This window comes from Ischnura elegans, chromosome 4, assembly GCF_921293095.1.
Source record: "Ischnura elegans chromosome 4, ioIscEleg1.1, whole genome shotgun sequence".
In the NCBI taxonomy this organism is placed as follows: domain Eukaryota; kingdom Metazoa; phylum Arthropoda; class Insecta; order Odonata; family Coenagrionidae; genus Ischnura; species Ischnura elegans.
In genome coordinates this window covers 48,110,040-48,135,221 of record NC_060249.1, presented here as the reverse complement: position 1 = coordinate 48,135,221, position 25,182 = coordinate 48,110,040, and the positions used below count along the sequence as shown (strand labels likewise).

Sequence of the window (25,182 nt, the reverse complement as noted above, 5' to 3'; positions counted from 1 at the left end):
TATCCTCCAAGAATTTACTCTTTGAGTTCGACAATTAACTTTAAACAAATAAATGATGCTTACATAATCTGTACATGAAAATACCTAAAGTTCTATTGAATATTTCTCCTCCCAGTTTCTCACGAAACTACTGAAAAACTTTCGAGACAGACTTTCATTATGGGTCATATGTAGCAGTGATGGAGGAAAGGTATCAACTTTTTTACATGGTTATTGGAAGACCTCCTGTTTGTTGGTTGGGCCGATTGGGATGGAAAATGACATTTACTTCGGTTTGCGGAAGAAACTTCCGTTTCGATGAATAAGGGTGATACGGACGGAGGCTATACCAGGGGTTAAGGGGAGAAATTGGTCCCTTCTTACACATCCTCCCCCCCGGGGGAAAATACGTAAAGGGAAGGGTACAGGGGATGAGGGATTTTGGGCGACATTAAGGGTATGGAAGGGAAGCATAGGGCGGAGATTTCGAAGAGGGTTTGAGCAGGAAAGGCAGTGGACAGGGTCGGAGGGCGAACAGCCAGGGATCAAGATGATTTAGGGACAGCTTCACCCCGAGTGGAAGAAAGGGTACGGGAGGTGGGGTGAAACACTCTTTTCTCCCCCCAAAATATCCCCGTCCCCCCTTGATGGCATTTTCAAAGGGAACCGCCACTACTTGCACGGGAAGAGGGGGGCTGTTGAAGAGTTCTAGAAGAAGATGTTGATGATGCCGGCGTTCAGTTATTAAATATTCCTTTTGCGCCGTTTCGAGGATTGAGATGGTTGTTTGTGAGGGTGGAGGTAATGGTTGCAGGGTTACTAGAGAGGGGGATAAGGGTTTTGGCAAAAAGCAGCGGTGCGGAGGGGGTTAAGGGTCTTCATAAGAGGTTTTTGAGGGGTATAGAGAAGAGTCGAGGGAACACAACCATATACTTAAGTATGTGACGATCACAAAGGGAAAATTTAGACAACTGAAGACCAGGAAGCTATCTGTGTCAGAACTCTAGTGGCACCCACGAACAAGATATGTGAGCAATGAATCTTTTTCCCATTGCGAATGATTCATGCAAAAAAAATATTCAAGGAGCTTCAAGCTAGCCAGCGGCAAAAAAAATAACTATCAACATCAAAACGCAACATTCAAGTATGGAAGAGAGTAGGCCAAACTTTTCTCAATGGCTGTTCCTCATTTTAACAGAAAACTCGTTATTGAAATAAATTCTTGCAATTTTCCACGATTATAATCGTAAAAAATTCAAAGGCCTGAGGTTAAGGGTATGTATATATGTCAATGTGGAAAAAATCCACTCTATCTCGCTTGAATCTTAGAACCTCATTAAAATTAAAAAGAAAAAACGCCGGTACGACACTGAAGGAACGTGGAAAAAGGTTTATTCCCAGATGACAAGGACGAATAAGCATCAGTGCCTTGGTGAATGACATGAAAGATTCCGCTTATGCTTTGTCAGCATTATTACACAACCAGGTTCAAGGGTCGTTAAGCTTAGAGAACGGCTTGGAATTATCGTGAAGAATTCATAGGCCAGAGGTTAAGGGGATGCTGGACATTTTGGGATGCCCCTGAGGGGGTTGGAAGTGGAGATTTATACTATATGTACATTAAATCCTGGACGGATCTCCCGAAAAAAACCTGGAGATGACGTAGATGGGTCTAATTTTAATCATATAAGGATATCGGCGAAACAAACGACTTAAGCACTATTTGCAGAAAGTGGGAGATGCGAAAAGGGGATTAAAATCATTTCAATATTTTATATATTTCAACCCTAAGGGGAGAGCTAAGGGTCTGAAACCCCTGAATATTACCGACACGTTTCCCATAAGAACGAGTACTATACCTCGACGTGTACATGGTAAGGCCATGAATCTGGGGCGCTTTTAGGATTTGCAGTCCCGAAATTTTGGGTCTTAGGGATAAAATTAAAGTAAAAAAAGGAGAAAAAAGGCTCTTTCCATCTTACATTCACTAAAAAGTAAAAGAATTAGCTTTTTAGCAGTCGAAAAATAAAGCGTGAGTGCTGATTATGTTTATTAGAAATAATTGTAGAAGTTAGATTGTAGAACATAAATAGCATAAGGAACTGTATGATGACAATAATGTTTACTATCCAATAATACATCGAGACAGCGAGCTATTTAGAAAAAAATTATTTATGCAAATCCAGCCTCTAACTCTTAATCAATTTAACCCAGAAAAGTATTATATTATATTCACTAATATTTTTCCCTTAATTCATGCATGTTTGCTTAAGAAAAATCTATCGAAATGAATGATATCAATCAATTTGTACGAACGAAGACATGATTTACGATAAATCTCGCTGGAAACTTCGAAAAGTCATCGAAAAATCAATGGAAATGAGTATAAATCATGGAGGGAATATGAAACCACGCCGCAATATTGTCGGCCATTATTGTTATTATTATACAGGATATTGAATAATTTACCCTTCAAATAATTACAAGGGGACTTGCAATTAAGCTTTCATAATTGATTTTGCCTTACAATAATAATTAAGCGGTGGAATACATAATAATTATATATTATAATTGCAATCAATAATAAAATTGTGGAACCTTGCATTCATTTTGCCCGAGCCATTAAAATTTTCTCTGCTTGATGACACCGAATGAGGGACGGAAAAGATTATATGTAATGGATATGGATCGATAATGTATGAATGCCGAATGGATATAGTGAAGAACTTGATGATCACCTGAACCCTTCCGTGACTGTGCCTAGAAAACTTACACGAACAACTGTGTGGGGTGTCTTAGGTACCTCATTTATAATTTATGAATCATATGTTGTATTTTTGTGTTTCCTGTTTTTCAACATGATGGCTCTTTCTTATGATGTAATACCTTGTTTTGTATAATTTGTAAATAAATTGTAGGCTACATTTATGTTTTTACATTGATTTTGTGCGAAATGGCTGGGATCTTTGATATTTTGTTGCTGTAACTGTACATTGACTAACATGCTATGAAGAAACAAGTACACAAAATGTGCCATCATGTATAATATCGGCGTTATTGAAGTTATAATACATTAAAATTAATGGAATTCAATTTTCATCCCTGTACTCATATATCAACCAAGCGTTTTTTTTTCTCTCCCGCCAACAGCTGTTCGGGGTAACCCATTTACCCCACCAATAAAAATTGAAGTTTTCAAAAACAATTAAAATGTAGGAAAAAATTATTCGTCGCCTGAATAACGGTAAAGTGGTTGAGCTCAAATATGAAAAATATTAAAGGGACAAAATAAAAAAATTACGCAACATTAACATAATTTGGGGTAACTGAGTTATCCCGCACAGTCACGGAAGGGTTAAAATGATAACACAATTTTAAGTGTACAAATAGTACCGTATATAGAGAATATGTAAAAAGAAAAAGTGGAATACGAATTACCAACGCTGCGAGAAGAAGCTGATCGTTCGAAATAGTTTGAAGGAAAGGTCAGGCAAGAAAGTGAAGGTGACTGTGGCTGAAAACTATAATTAGATTTAGGCTCTTTGACATTCGGTTCTGCTTCAACTAGCACTAAATGTTATCTTTAAAGGCAAAAATGTTCGGATTCTTCCCTTTCCAAAACCAAAACGTCGATTGTACTCAAGGTTGTTTTTAATCAATACTTCACTATAAATAGTTTCCTCAAGAGACCTTATGGCATACAAATAAAACCACCCTTAGGTGCAAAGAATAGTTCACTTAATTTGGTTAGTTTTATGAACAAAAATATTGCTCTCAGCTACTCTGAAAGCACAGGCCTATAGCAATCGAGTATGTAAAATTAATCCACTGGAGTTCATCCTTTTTCTAATATAATATTTCTATAAGCGATTTCTTCGCGATTCCTGGCTTTTCCAGTGCCCCTTAATCTTTATTTTCATGGAAAAAATTTTAATTATGCCAAAAAATTTTAAACGGAGGAGATATAAAACGAACTTGAGGAGTAACTACTGAAAACAACTTGTAATTCTGATACATGGGTTATTTGAGGATTAAGAGGTAGGGTTATTTTCCAGCGGGAAAATGTATCTTCTCTTATTTTTTTACATGAAAAATGATAAGAAAAAAAGTATTTCATCGTCTATGAGTTCATCATTACCTCATACAGTGCACTTCAAGATTTAACGACACTTAAAAGTCATATAATTAGTAAATAAAATGCCTATCAGACACTTTTACACCAGATGCAACAACGAATGCAGAGTTTCAAAGACGTAAATGAGCTCATGAAAGTTCTTGAGTTAAGGCACTCAGCGCGATAGCAGAGGGTCCTTGTTAGAAGCCAAATCAAAGTTGATACAATTTTTCTCTGTGCGATATTGGTTACATGGCTGGTTTTGAAAATAATTACCGATAATAACAGTTTTCTCCTTAAAAAGATATATTTTAGGAAACATTCTGTTAACTGCCTTGCAAACAGAACCTTGGTTAAGGTAATTTTCAGCGCAAAACGTCAAGAAAAATCAACACCGTCGAGCAAAGGTATATTAAATTTTGAGGAATTTTACAGGAATACCGGTTACAGAATTAAAAAACATAAATTAAATTCACTCCCCTGGTGAAAACAAATCGATGAAATTAAAAAAAAAGAATTCGATTTTATGTTTTTAATTGGCCGTACATATTATATGTGATACAATTATCAAGTTTCATTTGTACCCGTAAGCCAATAATTTTCATTAATATTTAGCGACAATAGCCCTAATTAATTTTTTACCACAGCTAGATATTTTTTCCATTGATTCGCACTGTTAAATAAAAGAACAGCCTGAAAAGTATGACCAAGGTAGTACATTTCAGCAGTAGACAGATAAATGAATTTAACGATTAAAAAAATGATGCACCTACAATCGATGGATGCTTCGCAGAAACTTGATCAGTTCCAATAAGGGTGAAGGAAGTAATGTTCTGGAATACAGACAGTCCACGTTGCTAACGAGCTTAAGTGATGGTAACCTGGAATGAACCCTCGGTGATATGCTTGTTGCTATAATTACGCCGAGTTAAAACGCGACCAGCTCCGACTCCCCTGTCACTCAAGAAATAACTTCACATAAAGTATCTACACCATCGCTCAGTAACCCAAACACAGTTCATGACTTGAATAGCGGATAGACTCTTCGACAGCCTACTACTGACTCCTATCCTCATATCATTCAGCAGACAGAACGTGCTCTCAATACTACCTTAAGGCCTTGTTACATACGCACGATTCAAACCAGTTCTTAATGTAGACATCTAATCAGCAAACTTAAACTTCACCGCATTGGGATAGCATATTAAACGACCTGAAATATGAAAGCGAAAATGATAATTATATACGCTAATTACATGTGAAGGTTATTCAGTGTCCGATTGATTATTTTTCTCGAAAAATGACGGTATTTTTAAAAAATATTATGCGAATTCCTATGCCAATCAGTACGAAAATACATAATCCTTATTTTGTCCCTAGTCTCAGACATTAGCGATTACAGCGTCAAAATGACATCTTTTATGCCGCATTGGAATAAGTTTTTTTGTACCACTCTGAATACTATTGGAATAGAGGCGGGACACCCAAAAAAATACTTTATGTCGAACAATAGGAAAAAATGTAAACAAAAATATTCCACGAAAATAATGGATATTTATGGTACCTCAACAACTAAAATTCTAAAACTATACGTTTCATACATTAGATAGTAATATTTCATATACTAGATAAAATTGTAACTAGAAGTAAATCCAGTTATAACTAGATTTAAGTGGATTTTCTTCATTAGTATAGTTATCTCTGGTTCCTACGGACAAACGAATTCAATTACATGAAATCCGAATTTCTGCAAGCACGCCACGACCATCATCATGGAAAATAAATCATACTGAGTCAGGGATTTAAAACAAAATATACGGAGGGAAAAGGAGAAATAAGATGAGACCGGGGGTAGAGGTATGATTGTCATTTATGGCGGAGTCGAGATCACATAATCCTAAACGAGGAGAGAGAAAATATATTTTTGACTGAAGAAAAACATTAAAAGGCCAAACGAGTCTGGCTTTCCGATCTTCATCCGCTAGTACCCCAAAGTCTCCCCCCTCTCTCCAAATATGAAAACGGGAGCGAAGGACAACTCCCGATTGCATTTCCGACTCTGTTCGAAAGGCAGGAGGGTGAAATTTCAGACGAAGGAAAACAGGGAGGCTGTGTTTGTGTGTGTGCTAAAGGAAGAGATTTTCAAAGGACGGGGGAGTATTTCTAACGGGAAACTTGCAGTTGTCACGTGAGGCATAAAAAATGCCCAAAAAAATGGGTTTAAAATACAAAATATATGCTAGATATAAATATACTATAATTATATAGGAATTTCTAACGGGAAAGTTGCAGTTGTCATGTGAGGTATTTTATTTATTCATTTGCAATAAACCCAAAAACATTACATGAGACCTTTTACATTACATTTCTAAACAAATGGTTAAATAACAAAGTGTAACAAGAAACAACGACAAAAACACGATTAAATACACTCAGATATCACGTAATACTTCACTTCTATGAACGCCTCATCCGCTCATTTGTTATTTGGGTAGGGCGGATAAAGAAAGAGGGATTTAAAGAGGAAGAGGTATAAAAAAGGCCTAAAAGATGGATTAAAAAATAAATTTGAGATATAAATATATTATAATTATACAGGAATTTCTAACGGGAAAGTTGCAGTTGTCATGTGAGGTAAAAAAAAGCCAAAAAAAATGGGTTGAAATACAATATATATTTCAGATATAAGGAATCATAAAATCATGGTTAGTATAGTATTAGTTCTTTCAAAGCGTACTACCGGTCCTATAAGAAGAAGAATTTCTAACGGGAAGCTCACACTTGTCATGTGAGGTACCTTGGTGAGTACTTCGCCGTGAGCTTCGAACACACAAATCTACGAGGTAATATTCAATATCAAGTTACGGAGGCGAAGTATGCCGGATATGTGACATTAGTAGCTCTTGAGAAAAACAAGCCTAAAAACGGGTTAAAAATACAACATATATTTCATACATACTTATCTACTATCTGGCAGAAGACTTTTCACTTTACTATCAGCATCAAACACACAAATCTACAAGGCAGTAATTTTCAAAATCAAGTTGCGAAGGCAAATTATGTCGGACATATGTGACAATAGTAGCTCGTGAGAAAAACAAGCCTAAAAAACGGGTTAAAAATACAAATTATAATCGAGATATAAATACATACATATTTTGATTGTAATTAAATGATAAGAGCCGTTTGAAGAACTGTCTAAATTTCAGGCAAAAGAATTGTTTAGCAAGTCCAACACCAGTTTGGTACTTCATAGTCATATGCAAAAACATTTAGGATGCATTAATTCGATATCATACATGTTCTAGCCCAGCACTTTTCACAATGACACTCAGGGGAAAAATCTGTCTCACAAGGGGAGACCACGAAACTTGCTCCGCCTTTTTCAATGCCGTATTTTTTATGGCATTCGGAATGGCGAACACATACCTGAACTGGTAGTGGTTCCATTGAATGGGCCTTAGTTTGGCTGTAATTATTAATTATTAATTAATTATTAATTATTGTCAGACAAAAATAGCACCTTTACACTAATACCTATGTACCGATAACTCCCAGTTTCCAGAGGCATACGTGGTCATGGGTGACCCGCTAGGAACGCGCTACGTCATCAACTTATCTGCGAAAGGGTCAAGGCTCACGATTTTTCGCCTGAATTTCTCGAGAAGTAGGAGACGATCGAAATCGTGAAAAACACGCGTTTTTTCAGGAGAGTTTTCGTGAAAAATTTTCAATTTTCCGAAAAACACGCTAAAGGGCCTTTCGTTTTCAAAATCTATCACAACTGACGGAAAATAGGTGAGGGCACCTACTTTAAGATGAAATGCTATTGCCTTAAAATTAACTCTCTTTTTTGCTATTGCGCATTACTGAAAGCGACATGTTTCCGTAGAAATAATAAATATTACTCTTCTTCCACCATCTCTCAAAAATCGATGATACTACTTTGTAAAATACATTTAGGGAAAAAGTCTTTTTGAGAGGAAACTCGTACCTATATGCCGATACCTGTATCCATATTATTCTCTGTTTTCAAGACGAATATTTAGTTGATGACGTCACTCGTTCCAAATGACGTCATCTCTTAATCTCCCAATCAACTTATCTGAGAAAGGGCCAAGGCCATTGATTCTCGACAGAATTGATCGAGGAGTAAGCGGCGGATTAAAAAGTAGAATATTACACGTTTTTTTCCGCTGAGTTGTCACAAATTTTTTTCCGTATCGGAGAAATACGCTTAAGGGTCTTTCGTTTTCAAATTCTTATCAAAGTTGACGGCAAAAAAGACGTACTTTAAGGTGAAATGCCATTAACTTAAATTAACTCTCTTTTTTCTTATTGCCCATTACTGAAAACGGCATGTTTCCGGAGAAATAATAAATATTATTCTTCCCCCACCTCCGCCCCTTTTCTTTTCCTTAGTTCATTCGCCCACTCCCACCCTCCTACTATTTCCTCCAGGAATACTCCGGTCGCAAGCAATAACGCGGAATAAAAATGAAAGCGGGAGAAATGGCCTCACGGAATTTCATTAAGAGAGAGACGAGCAAAGAAAAGAAGGAAAAAAAATAATGATACGAGGGTTTGGGGACGGGGGTGTAGTAGCAGCGAGAAGGGAAAAAAATCCAAAGGGTCTCTATAGGGGTGGGGGGGTGGAAAAAGAACCCGTGAGACCCGAAAAAGGGGTACAACCCCCCTTTCCATCGCCCTTGAAGACCCTCTCGGTCCGGTCTCCTTAGAAAAATGTGGGGCTCTGAGGCGCAGTCCCCAAGATGTACACGCCGTATCACTGTCTCCCCCACCTATATTTAAGACGGCCTACGCTAAGCGCGGGCCGTGCGCTTCCATTGATATTCTTACGGGAGAGTTCAATAAAGTTTACCATATATTGTGCCGTACGCCTAATTTTTTGCGCCAATTTGACTACATTAAAAATATGTACCCGGGAAAGCATTAATTTTATCGCTTCCTACAGTATCCGTATGGCACAGTTCCAGAAAATTTAACAACAATATTTGCACGGTTAATTTTAAGGGCCACTTCTCTTTCATTTAAAACAAAAATTCATTATAATATCTTTTACTATATCATGTACTTTTTTCAAAGTTCTTAAACTGTATTTTACTTCAACCAAAGCCTTAAAACAATGTTTAATTCATGGGTGATATTAATGATATATATTACAGATATAGCTAGTTATTACCGCTCTATTTCATTATAAAAATTACTGTACTAACCGATATAAATCACAGTAAACATGGTTTTTGGACATTTTGCAAGAACAATAGGTGACTATAGAAACTCATTCTTGTTATATTGGGCATGCCTTTTTAACTGCACGCTAACACGAAGCAATAGAATTCGAACACCTCCATTACCTCTAGCACTCAAAAAAGATCGAATCCATGATACGACCTATATTCCAGCAATTTTTCCCCATCAGTCTGCATTCCGACTATGCCATTCTCCTGATATAATAAAATAGTGATGAAGTTCTCAATCCTTTTGAGAGCTGCCTCGCAATGCAAAAATTGCTGAAACACAAGGTGAACTACGTCACAGAGATATTTTTTTCTCTTTCCTCTCTACGAACGTTATATTCTTCATCACCAATATCCAATAGCACCGCGTATAGAGGTGTGTTCATAGAGACTGCTTGCGCAGTAAACAGACGTTTACCCGCGAAAAGATTGCTGTATATAGGCCTAGGATAACCGTAGTAGTATTGGTTTTTACGATTTCGCTACTAATTGCGTATGGTTTATAGCATTTTTTAAGACCCGGGAATGGATGTTTCACGTTCCCGGAATAGAGACCATAAGGCAGGGGTAATGGCTAGCTTAATGGGCTGGGAATGGCAGAAGGGGTGTTGCAGTTATATCTGCCGGCTGACGCGAAAACATGGATAAGGTACGAGGAATTCTTTGATTTAAAACATAAAGTACGGTTGAAAAATCTAGCACCTGCGTGGGAACCAATTTTAGGCAAAAAAAATTTATCTGATGAAAAAAATAAATCATGCCCAGTCTATATTTTTTTTCAATATTGCTGAGAGCAAATTTGGAGCCCTTAGATGAATTAATGGGTGGTTTTTAAATTATTAGTAAAAGGTTTGCGAAGCTTGAAACTTGAGTTTTGGAATTTACCTCATTAGGGTCATGAGTTAAACTATATGTTCTTATCAGTTATTTTTCTTTACTGCGAATTTCTCTCAGTTAAAACACATGACATATTTCGATTGTCACTAAAATTAAATAACCGTCCCCGAAAAAAGAAAAATCTCGTGGAGTAGTTGACTCTCTTCCACAGATCAAAACTCGAAAATTAAGCGGAATTGAGCCGTTTTGAGCTGAGAAAATTGATGCATACAGGACTGGACTCGGTGTTGCTCCTCAAATGATTTTGAGTAGTTTTGAATAATGTGCCTTAATGATGAGAAAGACACCCAGCGAGTCTAGCAGACTCCGTGCTAAGATTTTAAATGTGACCTCAAGCGTCAAGTGAGGTGGTGGCATCTAAGAGGAACTTGTCTTAATTAAAGCATGGAGAATCAGGAAAGCTACAGTCTGAACAATGAATATAAAGAAGCTAGCTTAAGTTGGCTACACGGAAACCGAAATTGAAAGTCAATGTTGAAACCCTAACTTCTGTATTACTATTCGAAATGTTGAAAGCGAATAAAATACTAATAAATAAATTTTATTCAAAACCTGAAACATAAATTCTTCGAAAGTACTTATTTACACGGAAATAAAGTTTCCACTCGCAATAAAACACATATAAACGAACACTAACAACGGAGTCATCCCATCAGATCCAACAGACGAAACATGTGATCTCGGATATCACCTGTTTCATGACGGGAAGAGCCATGCGAATTTCAAGGAGAATTTCGCTGCGGGGCTGTTAACCTAAATTTATGTTCTGGATGATTGAATTGAAAAGATATAAATTATTAATCCTTTCCCTCACGACTGCAATTATTACACAGCATAATGAGGATAAATGAATCAGTACCTATCTCATCGCTACGCTGCGGAGATTTCTGAAAACGGAACATCTAAAGCGGCAACAAAAATTAAGCTTCGTCAGGACGAATCGGTACCTCCTCTATCAATAAGCAGACTGAGACATCAGTTAAGTCATTTGAAAGCCCATATTCTAGCGGTGTAAAATTATACAACATACCATTCGGAAAGGGAAATGGCTGACAAGAGTGTAAAGGGAATGAGATATGAAATGGTGGAAGAGCTGATCAGGACCAGTAGCGTAGCCAGGATTTTGAAATGAGGGGGGGGTTTTCCTGAGGTTTCATAGCCCTTCCGGGGTATATGGCTAATATCACAGGGCAGGGGAGGATCCGGTGGGAATTTTTGGGATTTTTGATGATGAAAATGTGATTTTTAGGACTCAAAAAAAGTAATTTTGTAGGAGTACATATTTTTAAAAATAAAGTATATCTACATCTAATCTCTAATATATAAAATTCTTGTGTCACAGTTTTTGTAGACATACTCCTCCAAAACGGCAAGACCGATTCCCATGAAATTTTGTGCGTGCATTCAGTAGGTATGAGAATAGGATCTAAACTATTTTTCATTATTCCACGGGGACCTAGAGGCCCTGGCTTGGGCCCTGAATAATTTCCATAAGAAATACACGCAGAATTCTTTATCAATGCCTGCAGACCTCTATTTTCTTTTGCATATGAAAATTACTGTCGGCATCAAAATGATGTGCCGCTGTACTTAGCAAATTTATATCTGGACTTCAGTGCATGCCACAATAATGAATTATTCATCATTTTAAAGGAAATTTTATTCTCGATTCCGATTTCGTTTTTTTTTATGAACAATTCAAAAATGTAAACACGCGAGGGCAATAAATGACTCCGCGCACCGTAAAATTAGCCATTTTGCCAACTTCATGAACTTTGTAACTCAACCTAGGGAAAACTACTACGTCTACAGCATTCATCTTCCACAATGAGTTGCAAACATTAATTAAGAGTAATAAAATTGCTCATGCGTATTTTTAAACGCATATTTTAATTAGTATTTTTTATTTAGTAATGATAATGGTCACATATAGGTGAAACATATACCATTGGAAAGAAACATAAATACACATTCTTATCTTCGAATTTCGTTTTCCAAAAACATTCATAAATGCTAAATTCTTAACCTTTTTGGCTTACTGTTCCCTTGACGACCAAGTATTGTTTATGTTACTTGACATCTCTTTGGCACGCGATTAGTGATTTAAAAATTGAAATGATAGAAATATAAGTTGAAATTGATTCTTTAAGATAATAAAACACAATGAATTATAAAAATAAATGCTTGGTGTGTTGTTATTTTTTTTTGTTCGTCATCCTTCACAACATGCCATCCTCTTTCAGTCATATATACCACATCCCCACACACTTACAATAAAAGAGTTATTTTTTATTTTACTACCAACATGTTCACTAGAAATATTTTATATGGCAAAAACAACGTTTTCCGGGTCAGCTAGTAATATATGTAAAATAAAGTAATAACGTCTCAAGGGAGAGGGGTGTTTTAACCCGGAAAACTCACCCCCGTGGCGATTCCACTGTTCAGGACAGCAGGATTTAGGATGAGAGGGGTGACAGGAGCGGTGGGTCTTTGCGGGCGAAATGAATCGGATGAGGATGGCAGGATAGAAATAGGAAAATAGGGGTTCAACCCCTATTTCCCCCTCAATAGCCCCCCCCTGAGGCGATGTTGAACAAAGAAATAAGGACAGTGGGAACTATCACAGGGAATTGGTTCTGGTTTTGAGGTGAGGAGTAAAACGAAATATTCAGCTAGTCCTACCCTTCCAAAACAACTCATCCACAGCGACGAAATCGCGACACACAGTAAGGGTGGGCTGCAACTCGGGTACCGAGGGCCTCATAACAGGCAGGTGAGAGGCTCTGATTTTTCTGGACTTGGCAAAATTTGATGAGGGGTGACTAGTATCACTGATTACTCTTACTAAGAACTATTTTCCACTGGGCAATATTGAATGCACTTTGGAATTTGTGACGTTGTCATCCCTATTAAGTTTTAATAAGAGTTGAATAAATTCATGATTCTGAATAAATTAAACGTCTTGAGCAAACAACTAGCTTCTCACTGAGCTAAAAATCGGGATGCGAAGATAACTGAGAAAGCAGACATTAAAAATGATAAAAAAAATATTTTTTGAAATTTTTGAATTTGAATATTTCACATTTCAAAAAATTAGACAGCTCTCCCATTTGTTGGTCTGAACTCCAAAAACTCTCTAGCAATACGATATATCACTTTTAAACAACTGCTTAACAACAACACAAGATAAATTTTTTTCTCCAAATCAGGGAATAATAAATAATTAATTTGATTACAAGGATATATAATGAATAGTACCAAAATAAACAATAACACCTAAAATATATAAGACCCCTTAAATTCTTTTTTTAGTCACGAGATTTCAATGTGCCTGTGCGGCAATCTTGCAAACTCCTGCATGTACAGGGTTATCACAAGGGAATGTTGCTGTTTTGAACATTTTTTACATGAAAACAGAATTACATACTGTTTATATATACCCCATATCACTTGTAAACAATCTCTTGACGACTGCACATGGTGATTTTTTTCAATTTGAAAATCGGGATATTCTAGGGATTAGTTTTTTGTACAATCCTTGTTCTAGTTGGTACACGATGCAAGAAATGAGATGGACTCGGATGGAAACCGAGATGTAAACCTCCGTGGCACTTACCGAGTAAACTCCAAATACTAATTTTTATCGTGTTTAATATTCACGAAAAAAGATAAGACATTAAATTTAAACAAATCTATCTATTTGTTAGTATTTTATTTTCCAATGTCTTTCTCCCATATTCATATATTTCTTATATTTTCGGAACATTTAAGCATTCAAGTTCCCCTTTTCCCTTACGTTTCCCCTCTCCATCACCTGTGCCCAACATTTCCCGATTTCACCCTCTCCCTAAGCAACTACCCCCCCTCCCCCGAAGTGAAGGAGGGACAGTCAAGTGCAGCTGCACAACCCCCCTGAAAAGTGGAACTCTGGGCCACCCCTTCCTCGAACGATTCCCCTGCTGCTGATTGCACCAATTCCTTACGCAGTTCTCCTTACTTTCTATACCACTACTTCCTATTTCCTCCCTCTTCTCTGAAACCACTGCGCCCCCACTACACGCAAATTTTATTCGCTTCCCTGAGTTCGGTTTCCGCGGCAGAACTTGCTTACTACCACATTTTCCCCTCTCACCTACCTTTCTGCTCCTTGTTTCCCCTTCATACCTAAAAGAAGTTTTTAAGTCCTTCTTTCTCTTTGAACAGCGCTTTTGATGTACCTACCCTCACATGAAACAAACATCTTGAAATTTTCCTACTTTATTCCTATGAATATCTGAAACCACAACATCCCGATATAGCCCGGTCAAAATAGACAAAAATAGGTTACCCTTACATAAATTCCCAACGAGCTGAAAATATACAAGAACGCTAGGAATACCACTCTAATGAAATCCTGAAAAGTCCCCATCGATCCCGTGTGCAAAAAATTTTATTGAAGGTCAAGGGTCACAAAAATAGTTTTTTTTTCATATTTTGGCCAAACGTTTAGTTTTACCATAAAAAGCGTTCAGGCCAAAATTGAAAATCAGGAAGTTATCCACAAAATCGTCACCGTACTTGTTTATCTGATATTTACCGTTTCTGAGTTTCGAAAGTAGGCCGGAGCAGTCCAATAATGTTCGGAGAGCACAACAAAAAAGTCATGCATATTACGGAAAATAGAGCTCAAAGCTAACTTTCGAATGGCTTTTCCTCAGAAATGGTAAATCGTAGAGAAAAAAGTATCTCATTGATAGTAGGTCAATTCTTGCATCGTGTGCCAACTATAACAAGAATTGCACAAAAATATAGCAAAACATCAATGCGATTAAATGTATAACCCCGTGGAATTGGTCACGCAGCGCTTACGTAAGCACAGTTAGCATTCCTAAGTTCTCGGTTCTACGGTCCATTTTGTATAACATTAGGCTTATCTACGGATATGCAATATCCAACTATACAAAACAATCTCACATACAAATAATGATTTATTTCAATATAAATTTCACATTCAAGGAATGAAAATCATGGCCCATAAGCTACTAGCTGACTAGCCCTTAACTAATAATACGGCGAGGAGAAAAATCGATCAAAAAAACGGAATTATATTAGCACCAAAATGTGCCTCTGTACACGTGTTGCCGCATGTAATTTAACACCCCATATTACAAACAAAGAAAGTAAAAAGTTTAATGACTACGAAATCATGTCGTATACTTTAGGATTTTTGTACTTTTCACGAAATAATACATACCTTTATATAGATATACGAGCTACAAAAAATGTTTCAGTGACAGCGGGTTGCCAAGAAAAGTTGCCCAAGAGGAATCAGTAAGACGGTTGACTCGGAACGAAATCCACATGGATTTACACCTTCTCGAGGGAAAAGGCGGTATGTGAGGAGGAAATTACTTCCCCCTCTTATTGTCAAGGGGCCACTCCATTATTCGCACTCTCATCCCCCCTTTTATTCACAAATTAAAGGGAGTAATGAGAACCTGATGCACCGGAATCCGAACTCCCTCCCTTTTTAATTACGAAAGAACCCGCGGGATGGAGCGACTGGGTCGCGTAAAAAAAACAATAAAACTCCCTCTCCGGCGAAGGGTTAATTTGTTTCCGAACTACGGACTTCCCTTCTGAATGCCCTGAGACGTTTGCGAGGAAAAAAAGGGTGAGACGAAGTAGGGTTCTACTACTACGTTAAATTGAGGATTAAGAATTTAATTGGTTTTAATTTTCCAGCACCCACAGGGGGGGGGGGGAGGGGTAATAATTCTAGAAAGGTATCGTGAAAATATCACTTTCCTACCACTTTATTAGGGACTGGGTTCGCATTAAAGCTGCAGTTATAATATTAGAGCATTTATCCAACATCAGGCTTATCTAGGGATATGCAATATCCAAATATACAATGCAATTTCACATACAAATAATGATTCATTTCAATATAAATTTCACAGTTCAGGAGCGAGAATCGTGGCCCATAAGCGACTAGCTGACTAGCACCTTACTAACTATGCGGCGAGAAGAAAATCGATTAAGAAAATGGAATTTTATTTGCACCAAAAACTGTGCCGGTACGCGTGTTGACGTATGAAGCAATTTCTTTTTCAAAATGAGAGGTTTTTCAAAATGAATAGCTGGGTTTAAACGCTTTATAATATTGATTACACTAAACTCAAAGCTATATACTATACAAAAAGTGAAAGAGCAATTCAAACAGTTTTCCTTGTTGGAAAAAAGCGAATGTGCACCCAATGTTTCAGCCAGGATCCGTTACAAAGCGCTCGTAACAAAGATGGCGACTAGGTAAGAGAGAGAGGATTTTTTGTTCAAATGTTTGCAAAGGCGGAATCTGTCGTTAATGTGCAACGTGGGTTCCGTATCAAGTTCGCTTGAGATCCTCCAGGTGATAATATCATCCGTGCCTCCACTAACAGCTGACTTTTCCGAATTAAGAAACAGGATTGAAGCTGCTGTTGCAATAATTACTCGAGAGACACTAATTAACGTGCGGGAATATCGCTTGCACATCGTACAGACGTGTGACAAATGGTCCTCAAAGTGAACATTTAAGTAAAACTGTTTGAGTTTCTCTATCATTTGATGCGTGACGTATTGCTGTAAATTTTGTGAAATGAATACAAGAAAGCGTCAAAACCCCGCTATTCGTTTAGAAACACCCGGTATTTGCTGACTTTTGGGAAACTGCGTTAAAAAGTCGTAAGAAGCCAAAAGATGCAAAGTTTAAAATCTAGCGTCCACTAGAGATATCCTTAATGCGTATTTAATTATTTTAATCGACGAAATAGCTGTTGGCAATATTTGGCATTCGCTTGTTTATTTTTTTAGTTCAGTAGCTACAAATATAAAAGGGTTCTAATTTGATGTTACATATTGTCAAGTGTTCAATGATTAGAATTTCAGTGTCTAGTTACAGTCATACACATGCTTTCGTCTGTCCCTGCCAGACGGCTGTGTCCGGCTGATACCTGCTCCAGCGAGAATCATTATTTTTAAACTAAAAAAACTGTAAGCCAAGCGCTCCGATTGGCCGCGGGTTTGCCCTGTTGCCGGATGCTCTGGGCAATTGATTAATTCGAATGATTTACCTGTCGGAGATCGCGTTGTATCCAAGGAATCCGGCAACAGTGAATACTCGCGGCCAATCGGAGCGCTTGGCTCAAAGTTTCCGTGGTTTTAAAAATGGCGCCATCTCGACCTAAACATCATCAGTAATATTGGTTCGTACTAGCACCAACTATCCAGAGATAACATTACGTGACATAATTTTTCCCCATCCTGCGGATTAAATCAATGAGAGGGTAAAAAAAATAAAAAAAATATTGAAGGACGTGAATGAAAGGCGAGCGGAAGATCGGAAAAGTGCATCGCTTGCCGGAAGAGCGTGTCTCTATTATCGCTTCGCTTTTATTTCAATTACGCCCGCCCCTCTACGTCCCGACCCCTCGTGACCCGAAGCAATCAAGCGTGCCATCCGGGCGCCATCGATCACTCCGTAATTGAGGTCAGAGTTTGAGTCAATTTCGCGAGCAATTAATCCGGGAGGTGAGAGCGAGTTTATGTCACGGAGCAATGGAAAACAAACATTAATTCACTTCTTCTTCTTCTTTTCTGCGCGAACGGAAACAGAGCGGGGAGAGTTGGGAGTAATGAAGTGAGCCCGGCATTTATAGATGCCCTCACCAAATGAATATGGAATTCATGAAGGGGAATTTAAAACATCACAACCCAATGTTGCTTCAAAGTTACATCAAAATGTATAATATTTAAGATCTATTTAGGAGATAAATATGTAGCTACCACAATAATTACCATAGAGTAGAAAATTTTACATTTATTATAATGTGATGTTTTGAAATTTATTTTCTCCCAGAAGCAACTTTAGATTAGAAAGGGTTTACTGCGGTCACGAAAAATGCTCAAAACGAGGCTACATAATACTTTGTGGGCCGTACAACTCACTAAAATTTATTTTAAACATTATTTATTAGATTTAAGCCGTAATCATTATTTCTTTGATGATCGCGACAGGTAATACCTACGTTTTGCCAAAAACTCTTTATTCATAAATAATTATGCAAAGTGACAGAAATCTTGATTTAAAAATATTAATTCCCTTCTTCTTTCCGCACAAACGGAGACAGAGTGGGGCAATAGGGGATGTAATGAGGTGAGCCCGGCATTTATAGATGCCCTCACCAACTGAATATGGAATTCATGAAGGGAAATTTGAAACATCATAACCCAATGTTGCCTCAAAGTTGCATCAAAATGTATATATTTTCAGATCCATTTTGGAGAGATTAAAACTACGTGTTCTCTTGTGCTGTAAATTTTAATGGTGAAATATGTAGCTGCCACAATGATTACGATAGAGTAGAAAATTTCACATTTTTTATAATGAGATGTCTTGAAATTTAATTTCTCCCGGAAGCAACTCTAAATTAGAGGGTTAACTGCGGCCAGGGAAAATGCACAAAACGAGGTTACATAATACTTTATGAACAGATAACTAAGTATAGCATTTATTTAAAACGTGTTTTTGTTGAGAATCATAAAAGGCATTCAATAAACCACAAATTATTTCGATGAGGGATTTAAGTCATAATCATTAATTCATTGATGATCACGACGGGTAATATTTACGTTTCCCAAAAACTCTTTATTCATAAATAATTATGCAAAGTGAGAGTAATCTTGATTAAAAAAATATTAATTCCCTTCTTCTATTCTGCGCAAACGGAGACAGAGCGGGGCAATAGGGGAAATAATGAAGTGAGCAAGGCATTTATAGATGCCCTAACCAAATGAATATGGAATTCATGAAGGGGATCATTTAACTGCGGCCAGGGAAAATACTCAATACTAGGTTGCATAATATTTTATGAGCCTACAGCGCTTCCTTTATTCTTATTATCCTCCGTAACTTTACAAATCTAGATAATACAAATTGCAGATAAATTTAATAAGTTCTTCCGGTGAAAACATCGGGATCGACGACGTGTACACCCCAATGCCACTTTTTTAATTACAATGCTCCCGTATTTTTTGTTCCGCATCGTCAACAAGAATGGGGAACATGCACAATTTTTTCAAAGTACTATAATAAGAAGGTCCCCATCTCAAATGTACTCACCGAAAATTTCGCTCATGAATAACGTTTTTTAGCTGAGTTATGAGTCTTTGAAAATTAATCTTCATCGGCTGCTTGAAAACTACGACGTCATCGGAGCGTGACGTCACGGCACGGAATCCACTGAAGACAGACTGAGGAAGTGGATAGAAAATCGGTCTATGCGGGGGCTTAAACGCAAATATGGCGAAAATAATTGCTGTTTTAACGTCAAACAGCAGATTGTGAATATGTTGGGTTGCCAAGGCGTTATTGAAACAAATGAAGGGGATTGTTTAGTGAGATTTGGAAGCAATCACTATTTTTCAGAAAATCAGCCGCCATATGGAAGTCGACAAAAATTAAACTGTCGTATTGTGCTTTCTTAAATCCCTATTAAGTCAACTTGTCCTTTGAGGAACTACTACAAAGCTCATTGAGGATTTTTACTTCGATATATTGCAATCAAGTGTCTGCCCCTTTCCTCTCTTAGCAAAGAGAATGGTGTGCCGTGCGATGACGTCAGAAGGCGTTTCAGGACATGTGACATCAAGCGATATTCTATCACTTTTAATAAGCATTCAATGACGTTTGTCTAGTGCTAGGAGAGTTTTGGCTTATATATTTGGACTCGTGAGAAAATTGTCTATTCAATAAGACTTATTAGCATGATGAAAAAATTTCATGCATGTTCCCCATTGTTGTCCATTAATATTCAACTCCATTGTTTTCCTCCAATCACCACAGAGAGATTGTTTCAGGCCGCACACTAACATTTATTTAAAACTTTTTATAGCTGATAATCACGATAGGTATTCAATAAATCACAGATTATTATATTTAATCCATGATGATTGTTTCATTAATGAACAAAAATAGATTACGTGTTCATTGATAAATACGCAAAGTGAGAGCAATCATGATTTCATGCGGCTATGGGCACACCAGCATTCTTTTGTGCGGCTTCTGAAACACACTTGCTTCAAAGTTATTTCCAAAATACCCTAAATTGTCTAAAAAAAAAACTTTTCCCGGAGATAAAAAAATGCATTCCACTTGTTTTCCACCCAATGCGAAAGAAAAAAAGGAAGCTTCTAAGTGTGATCACGAAAGAGACCTTTAAGAAAATAAAAATTCTATAATATAAAAAAAAACAATTTTTTTGGTCAGCAGTAGTCATCACGAAATGGGAAGATACATTTTACAATGTTAGCATTAAAACTTCTTTCCGAGATTGACCTCTTTCATACCTTTTTAAGCGTTTCATTCTAAATTGGCGCTACTGCTTTTTGTGAAAAATATGTATTTCAAGTAAATTAAAAATAAATTGGTTAAGAATTAAAAAATTGGCATTATGTCGCCGGCACTGGCGGTGGGGTAAAGTTCTCGCCTGGCAAACCGAAGGTCATGGGTTCGAGTCCCTCCCTTAACCACAGCATGATGGTTCAACGTTGTTGTATGTTAAATTACCCTATTGTTAAGGCCTCAAATGAGCTGTTTTCTGTATCTGTACCGTATTCTTAGCTGTAATTTTTAAATGGTGAAGAGAAATAAAACATGTAGGCAGTGGCGCCGACTCCATGGGGCCTGAGGGGGCCTGAATCCCCTCAAAGATTCGCTTGGGGGGGCGGAGCCCTCTCAATAATTCAAGAAAATAATTAAGTTATATTATGCTTTGTGAAATCACAAAAATATATCGGTGATTTTTATTTCCCATGCTTGACGATAGTTACCTTTTAAAATAAATTCAACAATGAGTGTTGAAACAAATAATTATAAGGTTAAGCAGGTTAACTGAATCAAGTGGTGTGAATCATGGTAGTGTTTCGGTGCTGCGACACACTTTCAATTTAACCTCTTCCTGGGGCAAGACCTCCGATATGGGCCCCCCCAATATTTTTTATAAGTCGGCGCCCCTGCATGTAGGCCAGCGTCCTTATTTAAAGATCCATCTGTTCCCTATCCATGAGCCTATTCAATCTCTTTCCGTCCTTACTGACCTGTAGAAAAGCGGCGGAGTCAGTCTCTTTAAGTGCTTCAATGCAGAACTGGATGAGTCCCGTGGTGTGCTGGAGGCGACAGGTGACCGTCGACACCTGGTCCCTCAAGGTCCTCTGCTTGGCCTCCCGCTCTGTCCGAAGGAACTCCAACAATTGACGCTTTCTGTTCTCCACTGCGGCCACGAGGGCGTCGCACTGAGCGATCAGCGTCGTCTCGAACTCCGTACAGTTCTCCTATAAAAAATAAAACAAACACACATGCATCAATAACATATAACTACATGGAGCAGCTGAGAAGTTGTGACCCATTCGGCCATCATCTCATCTGCGGTTCAAAAGGATTAGTGTTTCCTCACCGCTCGAGAGGTAGGCGATGATTCGAAAAACGGTGTAGTAGGGAGTTTCTTCATCATTAAAACAATCAAAATCGACAACTAATTACTTAAAAATAACAAGGCTCTTTTAAACTCGTTTCTAATACACCCAATCACCACACACTTTTTTTCGCATCGACGAAAAGCTTATATATTTTTTTTTACTTTTTCGTGCATTTTATACTGTTTTTGGAAAGAGCGTGTTTGAAAATTTTTTCTATTTTATTTATAATAAAAATAAACTTACAATTAATTTACTTTAAGACAATAAACTAACTTGAATAAATTTAAATAAAATAAAAAATCCCGGTATTCTTAAATTAGTCAAGAGCGACCACTTTTATGAGGTCAAAGTTCGGGCATTGCTCTCCGGCTGTGGCGCTGTGCGCACGATTTGGACAAGGCCATACATGTGAAAGTTATTATTACATATTATATCGGCAAGTTTGTGATCCGTTTCATCAATTTCAACGGATGGGTTCTACTTTTGAGTTTAATTGAGGCTCTCCCGTTGTGGCGCTATGCGCACGATTTGTACTGCTTGTGGCATCATATACTCGGCAGTCCATACCACCTTGTCCGGTACAGTCCTCAAATTTCCACAGGGGAGAATGACGCCTCGAAGCGTAACTGGCTAAAGCACTCGACAGAAAATCGGGGGAACCGGGTTCGAATCTTGGTCAATGCGAATGGTTTTTTTCACTGCGGATTTTTCGCACAATTAGTGCATTGATGGTGACTCTGTAAAGATATCACCGTGGCTGGTACCTATATTTTTAAATTATTAAAATAAAAAGATAAAAAACCCGCCCTCTCCAAAAAATAAGTATAAATAAAATGCAGTGTAAAGTAAAAAAAAAAGCTTTTCATCTGTCGGAGAAAAAAGCGTGAGTGCTGATTAGGTTCATTTGAAATGAGAGTGGAAGTGTCAGCGAGGATTGGCTCGCAACATTAATATCTTAGCCTTGTCAGCACCCATGCTATATTCTTGGAGTGGTGAAAAGCTATCTTTTTAATTTTTTTAATTTTTAAGTACATTTAGTACTGTTTTTAGAAAAATATAATAGTTTTTACTAAATTTTGGATAGTAAATTTCTACGAAAAAAATGTGTTATTTTTCCCGAAGAATAATTTTGGTAAAGCTTTAATAGATTTCCAGCCGTATAAAATTTTCACACATTACCAACCTTTCTACGGACGACGACACCTTGGTTATTTTACAAAAACAATATCGCATTGATGAGGTTCTCCGCAATTTTAAAAAGAAACGCCCAGAGAGGACGGATGAGTAGTTTTAATAATACGGGTGAATCACTGTCAAACCCTTCCTTTCCTCAAAGTAAACGAAGAGAGCTAAGGCTTGTGTACGGTCAAGGGGTACGGGGTACGGTCAAGAAACTCATTTGTCAATCTCGCTCGAGTCCCTGATCATTAATTTCGTCCGCTCACTTAAAACGAAGTAAAAAAGGAACCAATCAATATTAGATTCCCGGATGTGGCGGTTGCTTCCAATTCGCATTATCTTCAAAATCCCGCAACTCTATCAATTATACCGCAGACAAGTAGCCCTATTCTCAATCCGTGCTTTCCCTTGCAGCTTGCCCGTACAAAAATCTTGGGCTAGAACCAACTGGCTCCATTGATTCCTCGGCCTTTTTGAAAGAGGCTTCGGTAGAAAAAATTTGCGAACGGAAAAAAAGAACAAATCTTTACATTGGGAGGAGTATTCAAAAGGGTGCACCGCACTCTTACCAGTCTCTTTTCAGAGAAGACTAGTCGCTGAAGAAGCGAATGGAATAAAAAAAGTTAACTCAGGGGAAATCTCAAGCGGAAATGAACCACGATAACATGGAAGAGATTAACACTTGGAAAAATTTTCGATAACTTAGGAGCAAAAACCTGGAGAGTGATCGTTAAATAGTCCAAATCTTAATTAAGTTTTTATAAATTTGAAAGTTGGAATCTCACAAATTTTAATTTTATATGTATGCACATAAAGAGAGTTGTTTATAGACAAATACTTCGCGAGCTAAACCATCTTATAAACAGGACTAATGAAGCAATGACAACCATTGACGAAGAAATATGAAATAATATTTGGTCATAAGTTGAGTATCGTTTGGCAATTTTCGAGCGACCAATCACTGCAATTCAATTGATAATTATATTTGATTGATAATTACTGAGTACTGAAATTTAATAATTATGAAAAAAATTACGACAAATTGAGATGACAAATTCGAAAAATAAAGAAGAACGTAAACTGTAAGTAATTCTGCTTTCATTGAAACCATGTTCAAAATCAAAACATTCTTACATAATAAAACTGTATAAAACCTGAAAATTTAAAGATAATGGCATAAGTTACGTTCTAATACCTCACGAAAATAACAGATAAGCGGGAGAGATGAAACAGTCAAAGGAATAGGTTTAATAGTAACGGGATACAACTAACCAAAAACTAAATAGATCACAATTATGTTTCGTGAATCGTTTGAGCATTTAACTAAGAACCTTATCTTTCATTTTTATTGTAAATTCTCCATAGCTTCGTTTCCAGGAAACGGAACCCTCGAAAAGAATGAAGACCCATTCTTCAAACAACGTTGATACCATCAACGCAATCAAAACATCCCAGAGTACCTCTTTTCCGCTTTTTTATGAATACCTAAAACGTTAAATATTCATTGGATGGCGAGGTTATATAACACTGGAAGTGCCATCTTGCAGAAATTGCCCCTAAATTCCAAGACATGAAAACGGGAGGGAAGCACAGGGACCCTAGACATGGCCATTAAATTTTTATCTATGCGCAGAAACTACACCAAAAGTGCGATATCTCCGTGCGAGCAAGTCTCCACGCATTCTGTAGTAATTTCGGAGAATATTTACGATAGCGATCTTATAAATTACTAAGCGTGCAGATTTAACGAGCCTCGGGTTAAGGAAAATATTGCCTGGAAGAAAAGTTCAGGATAATAAAAATAATTTCCCATTCATCCCATGACGATAAGCGGTATTCAGCTCTTTTTTTTAAAAAATCGAGGAAAATTCGTGGATACGGTTGAAGGTCATTTTCGCGGGATAATGGAACAGGAATTACAATTAGGGGATTTCAACTAGGGAAAGATTTTTAAAGAAAGCCTTACAACGCATTTTGAAGCTTTTTGCACATTATAAAAATCTCGATAGGAGTAAAATTCGGAGATAGATTATGAGAGAAAAAGCCCAATTTAAACTGCGCCTAAGCGCCAGCGCCAAAAAGCACTCGTAAGAAAGAAGGACGTACGTACAAGAAGAGGTGAGAGAATGTCCAAAGGTTACAACTTCCTAAGCAGTTTCTTTCCAATGTCTCAGACGTGACGAGAAACTAAAAATCTCTGCACGCCTTAGTGTTAAAAAAAAAGAAGTTTTATTAGAAAAAAGCTTTATCTTT

The 25,182-nt window shown here is 37.4% G+C and overlaps 1 protein-coding gene across 1 annotated transcript in view; it reads right to left on the bottom strand.

Annotated features, from left to right (window-relative positions):
- The window catches only part of LOC124157402 (E3 ubiquitin-protein ligase TRIM9), a gene marked incomplete at its 5' end in the record, with an annotated part of 152,644 nt that overhangs the window by 35,102 nt on the left and 92,360 nt on the right, over nucleotides 1-25,182 (bottom strand). The window contains one exon of the mRNA XM_046532086.1: nucleotides 21,373-21,606. Coding sequence (XP_046388042.1) covers nucleotides 21,373-21,606 — 234 coding nt within the window. The remainder of the gene's footprint in view (nucleotides 1-21,372; nucleotides 21,607-25,182) is intronic.